This window comes from Lipotes vexillifer, unplaced genomic scaffold, assembly GCF_000442215.2.
Source record: "Lipotes vexillifer unplaced genomic scaffold, Lipotes_vexillifer_v1.1 scaffold371, whole genome shotgun sequence".
Classification (NCBI taxonomy): Eukaryota; Metazoa; Chordata; class Mammalia; order Artiodactyla; family Lipotidae; genus Lipotes; species Lipotes vexillifer.
The window spans coordinates 1,297,851-1,309,191 of record NW_006786304.1 but is presented as its reverse complement, the minus strand read 5'-3'; the positions used below and the strand labels follow the sequence as shown (position 1 = coordinate 1,309,191).

The 11,341-nt window shown below is 54.3% G+C and overlaps 1 protein-coding gene across 1 annotated transcript in view; it reads right to left on the bottom strand.

Moving 5' to 3' along the window:
- The window catches only part of SYMPK (symplekin scaffold protein), a 34,188-nt gene that overhangs the window by 5,934 nt on the left and 16,913 nt on the right, over positions 1-11,341 (bottom strand). Inside the window, exons 13-21 of the mRNA XM_007458507.1 lie at positions 10,285-10,520; positions 9,133-9,214; positions 8,820-8,933; positions 7,641-7,788; positions 6,488-6,648; positions 4,850-4,958; positions 4,416-4,516; positions 3,699-3,789; positions 2,470-2,571 (exon numbers count right to left, since the gene is read on the bottom strand). Of these exons, the coding sequence (XP_007458569.1) occupies positions 2,470-2,571; positions 3,699-3,789; positions 4,416-4,516; positions 4,850-4,958; positions 6,488-6,648; positions 7,641-7,788; positions 8,820-8,933; positions 9,133-9,214; positions 10,285-10,520 (1,144 nt within the window). The remainder of the gene's footprint in view (positions 1-2,469; positions 2,572-3,698; positions 3,790-4,415; positions 4,517-4,849; positions 4,959-6,487; positions 6,649-7,640; positions 7,789-8,819; positions 8,934-9,132; positions 9,215-10,284; positions 10,521-11,341) is intronic.

The following is an 11,341-nucleotide window of genomic DNA, read 5'->3' as shown; positions in this document are numbered from 1 at the left end:
AGGCCACAACGGTGAGAGCCCGCCGTACCACAAAAAAAAAAAAAAAAAAATTCAACCTGACCCTGTACCTCCCACAGGCCCTTAAGTGAGCAAGTCCACACTTGAACTGTGGCCTATGAGAGACCCTGTGTGGGTGGGGCGTACACGGTTATAGCCTGACCTCATCTCTTGACCAAGCCCCCTCCCCCAAACCGCCAGATCCAGCCAGGGTGCGCTCTGCAGTTCCAGAACCAGGCCACGCTAGCATCTCTCTTGGCCTCTGCAACGTTCTTCCTGTCTCTGGGATCATCTTCTCTCCTGTTACCTCACCCCTATTCATCCTTCTGTGGTCTCAGCTCAGGTGTCCCCTCCTCCAGGAAGCCCTCCCTAACGTCCCATACAAGGGAGAGTCAGTGGCCGCGCTGGGCCCCCTGTCCCAGGCCTGTTCATTTTAGACTGTTACTCTGGGGATGGCCTGTGAGCCCCAGCAGGGCAAGGCCAGGACTGTCCCCATCCCTGTTGTAGCCTCAGCACTGCCCAGCAAAGGACTGAGCAGAGGTGCTCAGTGAGTTTTCTTAATCACTGAACCAGTCCACTGGACAGGTCCAGTTGTAGAAAAACTCACCAGAGAAAAAGGGTGGTTTAAGGGGACAGTGAATGCCAGGTATGACTGCTTATACTGCTAGGCACTGAGATTCCACTGGGGCCCAAAACAGGACTAGACTTTTTATCTGGACTTTGGATCTGGAGCTTACAGTCAAGTAGGGTTACTAGTGCAACTGAGAAAAGCACTGGTGCCTGAGCAGAGAAGCGTGCTCTGGGAACTGACTGGACTGCATGCTGGGGATGAACAGCCAGTAGGGTGACCAGTTGAAGGGTTGCTAAGAGCTCACCAATATAGAGGCTCCGTGTGGGCCTGGGTTTGTAGGAAGAAACATGTGGGGTTCTAAAGGCCAGGACTTGCTGACATCTCCAGGGCCTGGTCGCTGGCTTTGTGTGTGACCTGTGCTAAAGCCCTTTTTCTCTCTGGGCCTTGGTTCCCATGTATAAGATCAGGGACTAAATCTGGGTCCATGAATGGGCTTTAGTGAGGTGGCAGGGGTGGGTGGGGCCTACACGGTTACCACCTGACCGCATCTCTTGACCAGGCCCCCTCCCCCAAACCACCAGACCCAGCCAGGGTCAGCTCTGCAGTTCCAGAATCAGGTCATACTAGCATAATCCGAACCCCTCAAATTGTACATAAAAACATGTGAGGGTACCGTCCTTGGGAATGGGCTCGTAACTTTCCAGAGATCATCTAAGGGGCCAGGTCGTGTAAAAAGACTACTCCTGGAGTCTCAGCTTTGAGACACTTTTCACTTTACTGCTTCCACTAGAGGCCTTAGCTCCTTCTCAGTTGTAGCGTGTGTTTAAAATTTTCATAAGCTCCTCTCTTGACCTAAAAGTTTCTGAGAGGATCTGCTGAGGAAGACTAGGAAATAGGTCACTGAAGCAGCTCTTCAGGCTACACACGAAACCAAGTGGCAAGGAGGGGAGAGCGCCTCCCCGCTTTTAAAGGAGAGAGGAGGAAGCCAAGGACAGTTGTCTGCCGAGAAGAGCAGGGGACAGTAAGGGCTTCCACCTGTGGGGGAAAGCATGGCTTCTGGACCAGAAACCTCTTTCAGGGAGGAAGTGGAGGGGAGCGCTGGGGAGAGCTGAGGGAGAGAGATTGTCCCGCAGGAGGCAGCCCTGGGACCCAGGATGCCATCTGCAGGAAGAACCAGCAGGACCGGGGTTTCCAACTCAGATCCACCCAACTTCAGATTCTGTTTTTCTTGCACTATACCACTTAGCTTCTATGTGGCCCTGAGCACATAGAGAGGCCCTTACCTCTCTGGAACTTCCATTTCGTCTACAAAACGGAAGTCAGCATACTTCCCAGGTAAAGAGTGGTGTGGACTGGCAGGCAGGCCTGTAAGGTACTGAGGAAAGCCTGGCTCAGAGTAAGTGCTAGGTAAACAGTGACAGCAGCTATTATGAAACTGCTAACTGTGGTGAGCCCACCAGGTTGCCACCAACTCCCCTGCCCTGGAGGCACACTCTCCGGTCTCAATTGGAGGCCAGACTAGACTCCTGGTCCAACAACTGCCCTGGTGCACTCTGTCTGCTCTGCCGGCTGTACATCTGCCCAGCTTGGCCAAGGGCTCTGCTTACTTAGTTCCTCAGGCTGGTGCTGGGAGGGAGGGGCTCCCCACCCTTCCTGAGGACTACTCTGTGTCAGTGCACAGTGGGTTCATCAGTTCCTTAGGTGGGGGGAGGGAGAAAGGAAAGACAGAAGCGGGGCGGGAGGGAGAGGAACGAGGGTGGGTGTCCGGAACTCTGAGATGGGGCTGTAGGCAGCATAATCTCCGACTTGGCAGATTCCAGCAGGGGCACGTGGGCGACTGGGTTCTTCCCCAGGTCCGAAGTGGCCAGACCACTCAAGGGGGTTTGGGGGGAACGCCTCACCTTTGATGATGGACTTCATGTCACACTTTGAGGAGTCGATGTTGTGCAATGCGATGAGAAGCTCTCCAGGGTTCAGGGGGGACAAGGCTGAGTTCCCTTCACCTGCAGCAGGTGGGAGTGGCGGGGAGGTGGAGGAGACAGTATGGAGGCCTAAGAGACAGGTCCAAGTCCCCCAAATTGGGGGGAGCGGCAAATGAAGACAGGCGCCCTCTGGGATTAGGGGTACAAAGGGCTAAAGTAGCGGAAGAAGGAGACTGAGAACGCAAAAGGAGGGGCCTGAATGCGACAGCAGCTGGAAAGCCATCTCTCACAACCGGAGGGCATCATCAGAGGCCTTCATTGTGCTCTCCTCCTCCCCAGCACTGGGCTCCTACCCTCGTTAGGGCAACATCTAGTGTGATTCGGCTGCTCCCCCCCACACTTGCCCCAGGCTGGGCACCCATGAGGGCAGAGCTAGGACGAGCTCATCCCAGGTGCCCAGCAGAGCACAGACACTGAGGGGAATTTGCTGGACAGGAAAGGCTGGGGCAGGCAACAGACTTGCAAACAGTGCTTGAACTGAATGCCACAGTGGAGGAGGCTGGGGGAGATGGCAGTCTTCTGGTGGGGTTTTGAGGGTCCCAGGCACTCTTGTGTGTATGTTTTAAATCACCAGATTACACGTGGAACAGACAGCCTCCACCCTCCTTAGCTCCAGCCACTGGGGTGAGGGGTGAGGAATCTACCCTATGCCACTTGGTAGTCTTTCTAGGTTGGAAGTTTTCTTTCTTTTTGACCAGGTCAAACAAAGACCCCTCACCCACAGCTGGAGGGGTTCAGGCAAGAGCTAAGGAAGGGCAGGAGTGGAGTTCATGTTTGAGGAAGAGTAGTTGGGTCCTAGAAGGCAAGATGCTTATAGAGAGTCAGACCTCAATTCCACAATTTTGTCCCCATTGTGGATGAAACCATCATCCATGTATCACAGGAGGGTGACCTGGGAGCTTTGGGATAGACGTTGAGATGTCTCCAAGTCTGGACGGTAGCCCCAGAGAGCAAGATGAGCCCCCACCCCTTCCTCTCTAAAGATGGCACCCCTCCCCCAGCATTCTGCATCTCACCTCCAGGACCCCTTCCTCCTGCCACCTGAGGTGGGGTCTCCTGGGGGAGCTGGGGCACAGGGAGCCACGGGGGAGCAATATGAGGGCGAGGGCTGAGCTGGCCGCTGGTGGGAAGGAGAGCACATCACCTACCGTGCTGGGTGCCCAGCAGGCGGTTGAAGACCTCCTTCACCACTATGGGGTTGAGTTTGATGAGCTTTGGCAGGGCCTGGATCACTTCCTTCTATAAGGGTAAGGCAGGGGAGGCAGGTCAGATACACCCGCCCACCCCCTCCAAACAAGCCTCCCCACTGCTCACCCTGGGGAGGTGGGGGGCAAGCTCTGGCCTCACCAAGCCCCTTCAGTGCTTTCCTCCTCTCACTTCCTCTAGTCCCTCAAGGCTGAGCTTTCCCAACTCACTGGGCCTGACTCAGCCCCAGCCTCATCAACCCCCATCTGAGCCCCCTGGGCCAGCTCAGTGATTCCTCCTGCATGTGGAGGAGATGGAGGCTCACCCAAGGTCCCATAGCCTGTTAGGAACAAGACTGAGCATGGGCAGGGGATGCACATCCTCAAGGGGAGGTGCCTCCTACGCTAGGAAGAGTGCTGCTTCTGTGGCTACATTTAGGCCTCAGGACAATCTTGTGTGTATGGCGGGGCAGGCGAGGCGAGGAGGGTGGATCACTGTGATACTCACTTGACAGAGGAAGAAACAGGCTCAGAGAGGGGAGAGGCTTGCAAAGTTGACATTGACCCAGACAAGCCCCAGAATGTGTTTACAAGCGTGACATGGGCACCTGCCTACCTCCTCCCCGCCCCTGCCCTGCCACGTCCTCGTCAGTGGGGGCATCGAGGCATCCAGCTCCATACCTTTTCCAGCCCATTGAGCACAGGGATGAGGAAGCGGACGTCGGGCAGTCGCTTGTGGTAGAGATCCCGGACCCGCTTCACCAGCTCTGGGGAGGGTGGGACTGCAGGTAGAAGCAGCAGGAGGCACAGGTGTTGGGGGCGGTGGGGTGAAGGTGAGCTCCGAGGAGGAGGAGAAATGGTGGTGGGTGTGCGGGAGGCGCAGGGAGGGGCAACTCCATTTCAGAGCAGAAGTCCTTGGCCCCTTGCTTTCTCAAGTGCATTTAGCAATACACTCTTCCACATGGAGAAACTGAGGCCCAAGGATGGGGAGAGAGGCACAAGAGGGCCAAGCATCTGGGGACCCAGTAGCTCTGATCCCCAGGTCCGGGGAAGGGGAAGTGGGGAAGACCTGGGCAATGGAAGAAAAGGATGAAAGGTAGGGTCCCAGGGGGCACCTTTGTCCGTGAGGCTGTGCAGACAACGTGTGACCAGTGTCTCTGCCCCCTTGGGACAGTTTTCCACCAGCAGGAGCAGCTCAGGCGAGTTCATGCCCATTCCTCGGATCTAGATGTAGAGAGAGGGATGACAGGGAAGGCCCGGGGAAGGGGCTAGGCGATGTGAGGATGATGAGGGGCCCAGGGTGAGAGCTTGGGGAGGCCCAGGTGTCGGGGGCAGGGTGGATGCTGGGACTCGGGAGTAAGAAGTGGTGACAGAGAGAGGAGATCTTAAAAGTTCTCATTAGAAAAAAATCGTTAATTCTGTGAGGTGATGGATGTAAATCAAACTTATTGTAATAATCATTTCACCATATATACATATATCAAATCACTATGTTGTATACCTTAAACTAAGGTAATGTTATATGTCAATTATATCTCAATAAAACGGGGGAAAAAAGTATTGGTGACAGCGTTCACAGAAGTGGGGGGAAGGGGAGGGAGGGTTGGGCAGAAGCATCTCTGTCTCTTCCACCCAGTCTCACACAGACACAGGCTTCCTGCAGCTCCTGAGCCTTCACCCACGCTGCCCTTCTAGGCAGACCGTGCCTTCTCTCTGCCATCTCTGACTTAACCTGAGCTTTAATGCCCAACCTGTCCTTCAATTCCTTGGTGAAGACTTTTCTGGCTTCTGTAGGCGCCCTGCCCACCCACCTCTGTGACTGCCAGGGCCCTGGCTTGGCTGCGTGCTCAGATCAGGGCTCGGACCTGCTGCTGCTTCTGCAGGCTTCCCCCCAACCCACCACAAACGCCAAACACAGGGAGCGGAGGGCCAGGCTTCAAGGGTTCATGCCTTCCTCTGCCCCATAAATCTTTACAATTCCAAGTGGAACTGCCAGTCTTTGCCCTCGAAGAGCTCAGAGTCTGGTGGGCTCACCTTGAGAATGGGGAGAAGAATCTGCTTCTTCCTCACACCAAGCCTATTACCCCCACATTACAGGTAAAGACACTGTTGAATCTGGGGGGTGGGTATGTGGGAATTAATGTACCACACTTTCTCCTTTTGTTTATGTTGGAAATTCTCAGTAATAAAATGTCAGGGACAGAGATATGAAAAAGTAGTTTCAAACTTAGCTACAAATCGGAACGGCAGACATTCTGAATTTTAGGGGCCAGTCTGTAACTGAGATGCTTCTCTCGTGGGTGATCCTGGGGTTCCAGAGAGGAGCAGGAGGCACTTAGGCAATGACAACTAAAGATTCCTGTCAGCAAGGCAGGGGAAGGACAGCTCGTAAATGATAAGTGACACAGATGTTTACATGCATGAGGTCACGGAATCCCTCCAACAAGCTTGGAGGACTGAATTATCTTCCCCATTTTTACCGAAGGCTGCCAAGTTTACGCAGTGAGAAAGTGAGAGGCGGAATGTGAACCTAGGTCCATCCAACTCTAGGCTCTTAACTGCGGGGCTACCCTGCTGTCTTCTCAGGAGCAGATGGAAGTGTGGAGCAGCCGCAAGTGACACAGCTGCTCAGCCTGGGGTGACAACCCTTAGTGCTTAGCACACACAAGGAGAATATACCAGGGGAAGGGCTGGAGTTGGGGATTGAGCCCCACCCATGGGTGGGCAGAGCCTGGTGGGCTCAGGGGCCTCACCGGCTGTTCGATGACCCTCAGCACTGTCCTCTTGATGTCAGCGATGGCCTCAGTATACACGGCTGCCAGCTCGTGGATCAGCTTGTGGTTCTGAGGCAGGAGGGCCAGGTAGAGGTACAAACACTGCTTTACTGTCTCCTCAGTCCAGGGCGCTGCCACCTCTAATAGGGCAGGGGGTGAAGATCAGGGCGGCCCCACTCCCCTCCCACCCCCAGCATCTGGCTCTTCTTGGGGGACAGGCACATAAGGGAGCTGGGCCTGGGAAGCAAATTGTTTGGGCAGGAAGCCAATCATCTGGGAAATGGGGTGGAACCAGGACTGCTCCCCTTTCAGAAGTCTCTGCACTAAATTCCCATCTGGTCTCCTCTGACCGCCAATCCACAAGGCAGTGAGAGATCTTTCCAAGTTCTGACCCTGTCCCTCCCCTGCTCAGTGCTCCCACGACTGTCCTATGCCCTCAGGATAAACCCCCAGCTCCTCACCTTGCTCCACCTGCCAGGTCCTGTTCAGGGTGGCCTTGCCTCTGGGGTTGTGTGCTCTGGTTACACCCTACTTTTGACAGTCCCCCAGGGCCCCCACTTTGGAGCCTTTGCACATGCTGCTCCGATGCCTAGAACACTGCTGCCCAACTCCTCTTTCTGTACCTCCTCCTCTGGGTCTCACATAGCCAGTACCTCTCCTGGGCAGCCTTCCTGGCACTCAGGCTGCACCAGGGCTCCTGTGCTCCTCGAAGGCCCTGTGCTTCCTGCCACAGCCTGAACCTTCCAATTTAATGGTCCCTTCCCCTGGGGCCCGGGTTTCCCTGTCTGCAATTCCAGAGGACCCAGAGCTTTGCTCAGGAAATTGGCCTGCGATGATCCTGCCTGGCCTTTCCTGGAGCGCCATCAGTGTCTAGCTCTCCTTGTCCTTGGCTTTCAGCCCAGCTGTCTCCTCCTTCAGGATGCTCTCCCTGACCCCTCACACTGGGTCAGGCGCTCCCTCTGGGCTTCCACAGACTCCTAGTTTCGCCACCTGAGGCCTGCTCGTTCTGGTTATTACTGTCTGGCTGTCTTCTCTAGCAGGCTGTGCAGGGCTCAGCTCTGTCCCCAAGACCCAGCCCAGAGCCTGAGACACAGTGGGTGCTCAATACACCTCTGAAGAACCTGCACCAAACCTGTGTCCTTGTCGGCTCCAAAGAGCACAGATGGCGGGTTGGGGTGGACCAAGAGCTGTAGGTAGTTGAGGGCAAACTTCTCCACATACTCTCGTAGCTGTTCCTTCTCGTACATGCGCTTGATGAATAGCAAGGCCTGGGAACGCACCTGAGGAGAGAGTGGGGGAAGATGGTGGAGGGGAAGACAGTTGTTCTGAGCTTGGCAGCACCAGTGTGAAAACAAGCCAAAGTCTGAGAGAGGCCCAGCTGGGCTGACTTACCTGTGCCCAAGACTGGTCACCGGCTTGGAAGAGAGGCTTCCTGGCCCACCTCAGGGCCCTGCACCACCTCACCATCTACCTGCCCAGCCCCATCTCTTATCGTTCTTTCCTTGCTTGCTATACTCCAACAAGGAGTTTTCCTCAGCTCCTCAGAAGTAACAGCGTTCTCCTTGGCTTTGAGACCTGGCACAAAAGGTTCCCACTGCCTGGCATGCCTGTCACTGGCTGTATCCTGTTTCACTCAGACATCCCCTGCTGGGAGCCATGAGGACAGGGCCTGGTCTGGGGCAGTGATTTGTCCTCAAAGCACCACAGGGCTGAGCCAGGGTGTGCAGTGAGGGTCTGCTGAATGAATGGACACAAGACTGCAGAAAGGAGCTGGCAGGAGGCTGGAGCAGGGTGGACCAAGGGCCCTCTCAATCACACACATGCACACACGCTGTTCCCTCCGTCCAGGGCACACCCGTCTACTCATATTTCAGGTCTTGGCTCACACGACCCCTCCTCCAGACGCCTTCCTTAGACCACCTCCCTTCCTCAGCCTCCAGGGTTCCGCCACCGTACACCCTACTCCACTCCTGGCACTGAACACACTGTGTGGGCCACAATGGCACCCCTCCTGGTCAGCGCTCCCCCAGGTCCCAGCACACCACCAGGCCTTGAGAGGGGCGCACCAACATGGGTGGAATAAGAGCGAAAATGGGACTGCCCTTCCTGGGAGGCGGTGAGTATATGTGTGTGTATATTCTACGCAGCCTTGTGCCATCGTAAATGGAAAAACCACCACCACCACCAAAAAATTGTTGCAAGAAGGACATTAGGCCCAGAAACTTTCAGGGGAATGTGGAAAAGACTGGGCTGGTTACTTGGGACAGAGGAAGGACTGAGTGTAACCCAGCAAAGGGCGACGGGGGATCACCTTGTCCTTCTCATGGGAGCTGAGGTCTAGCAGAACATGCAGGTACTGGAACTGGCGGGACGGGCGCTTGAAGATCAGGTCTCGAAGAGTGGACATGCCCAGGTAGGTGCGACTCTGCAGCAGGAAGGAAGGGAACCAGAGCTGAAGGCCCCCGCAGTGTGCCTTTGGGGTGTCTCCCTTGCTTCAGTCAGATATGGTCCTAGACAAAAGCTACTGGTCCCTCACAGAACCCCCCGCCACAGGCTGCAACAAGTAGGGCTCCTGCCCACACCACAATGTTGGGGATGCAGGGAGATCTGCCACCCGTCCTCACCTCATCCTCACAGTACTTGCGAATCACCTCCAGGGCACTCTCAGTGATCAGCGGCGCCTCCAGTACAACCTTGGTGAAGATCCTTCCAGAGAGGGAGGGACAGTGAACGGCTGCAGAGAAGGGGCCCCCTGGTTTCCCTGTCCTGCTGATCACAGCTCACAGCTGGCAGGGCCCCCCCCTCACAGAGAGCTCGCTCAACCCCCTGGGTACAAGCTTTGGAGGCAACAGAGCAGGGTTCAAACGCTGCCAGGTGTGAGGCAGAGACTGCCTCTCTGAAACTCACTTTCTCCCCTTTGTCAAATGGGGATTTCTAGCTTGTTTAATACAGCAATGGGAGGGAATGATGGGGGCTGGGAAAGGGTGTTGCTATTTTAGACGTGGTGACCACGAAAGGCTGCTTTGAGATGATACTTTAGTCAATGCTGGCAGATGAGAAAGAGCCAGCCATGTAAGGAGTAGGGGGACAGCATTCCAGGTAGAGAGAACAGTAAGTGCCAAGCCCTGAACTCATCATGTTTGAGGAACAGAAGACTGAAGGCCAGCCAGTGCGGCTAAAGTTTGGGGGCAGGGAAAAGCAGAGAGGTAAGAAAGGAGGCTAAAGAAGTTGGTAGGGATTGGATTACACAAGGTCTCATAAAACATAGTAAGAAAGTTGCATTTTATCTAGAGGACAACTGAAGGTTTTTAGTGGGGAATAACAAGACAGTATTTACATTATAAAATGTCACCTGCGCTGCTGTGTGGAGAATGATAAACTGGAGGTCAAGGACAAGGAGGAAGCCACAGAACTGATTCAGGTAAGAGATGGGGATGGCGAGAAGTCAACCTCCAGAACAAGACTCTGAAGCAGGCACTGTTATTTATTCTATATCATACAAGAAAACGGAGGCCCAGAAGTGAGTGACACAGGTCAGTCAGAGAGCAAGCAGCAGAGCTGGGAAACAAGCCCAGGGCGCATGACCCAGAGCCTATAGTGAGGTGACATTGTCTGCGTGTGGGGAGAGTGGGGAGAGAAGGGGGACTTGGGATGGGCGCGTGGAGGACTAACTCGGGTGCCAATGAAGACAGAAGTGGTCAGAAACTAGAAAGAAAAGGCAGGACACAGGTGGGAGGACTCTTGGGGACAGGAGGGTGCAGGGACATCCCCCTCACCCATCCTTCTGGTCTGGCTTCTCCTGAAGGCCGGAGAGCAGGCGGATGAGGCAGTCCTCATACTTGTCCAGGGTGCCCGCGGCACCAGCTGCTAGGTAGGTGTTGTACTCCTGGTAGAGCCAGGCAAAGGCCAGGTCCAGGCGGGCCCGCACGTCTTCCAGGATGAAGGACAGGACCTCGGCCTTCAGGCCCGAGTCGAACTGAGTCACCAGGCTGGCCAGGATCTTTATGCGCACCTGACGCGAGCAAGGGTCTGTGTTGGCACGGGGGTGGGCAATCCCAGGCACCCCATGATGGTGCCCTGCAACTACTCCCGCCCAGCCTCGGGGACCCCCAGCACAGACCCAGTGTTAAGTGAGGAAGGAAAGGTGAAGAACCTTATTCTCGGTAGGTCTCATTTGTATGGAAGAAAAAAAAATGAAAAGGGAGAAAAAAATTAATCATCACGGAATAAAACTAGAAGTAATCGCTAAAATTTCTAGGAGTAATATCTAAATTGTAAATATATGAAATTACAAATATCTAAAATATATCTAAATATCTAAAATGTACCTAAAATATATAAATATCTAAATTTCTAGGAGTAATATCTACATACTTAGGTACACAGAAAAAGATCCTGAAGGATTCATTTGTACATTGGTTGCCTCTGTGGAGGGGATGGCATGCAGTGCAGGCCAAAGGAGACTTACAGGCCCTCTGTGGCCTGGAAATATTTTTTTAACAGAGAGAATACGTTCATATACTATTTGGTTAATTAAAAATAAACTTAAAAAAAATAGGGAAAAAGTCACTCGACTGAGGTTACAATCCCAGGAAGTGGCAGAATCAGGATTTAAAGCAGGTGTGTAAGTGTTTCTGAAGCTAACGAACCAGAATACTGTCAACCACAAGGAAGAAAGAGCATCATGGCAGCCCGCACTCGCAGGGCTCTTCCTTGCAGCCGCCCTGTGCTGAGTGAGAGCGCATGCGTGTCCACACGTTTCCTCCTCCTTGTCACTTGTGTGGAGCTGCTATCTCTTCGTTTTATGGGACGACAGAGTAAGGCTTGGAGAAG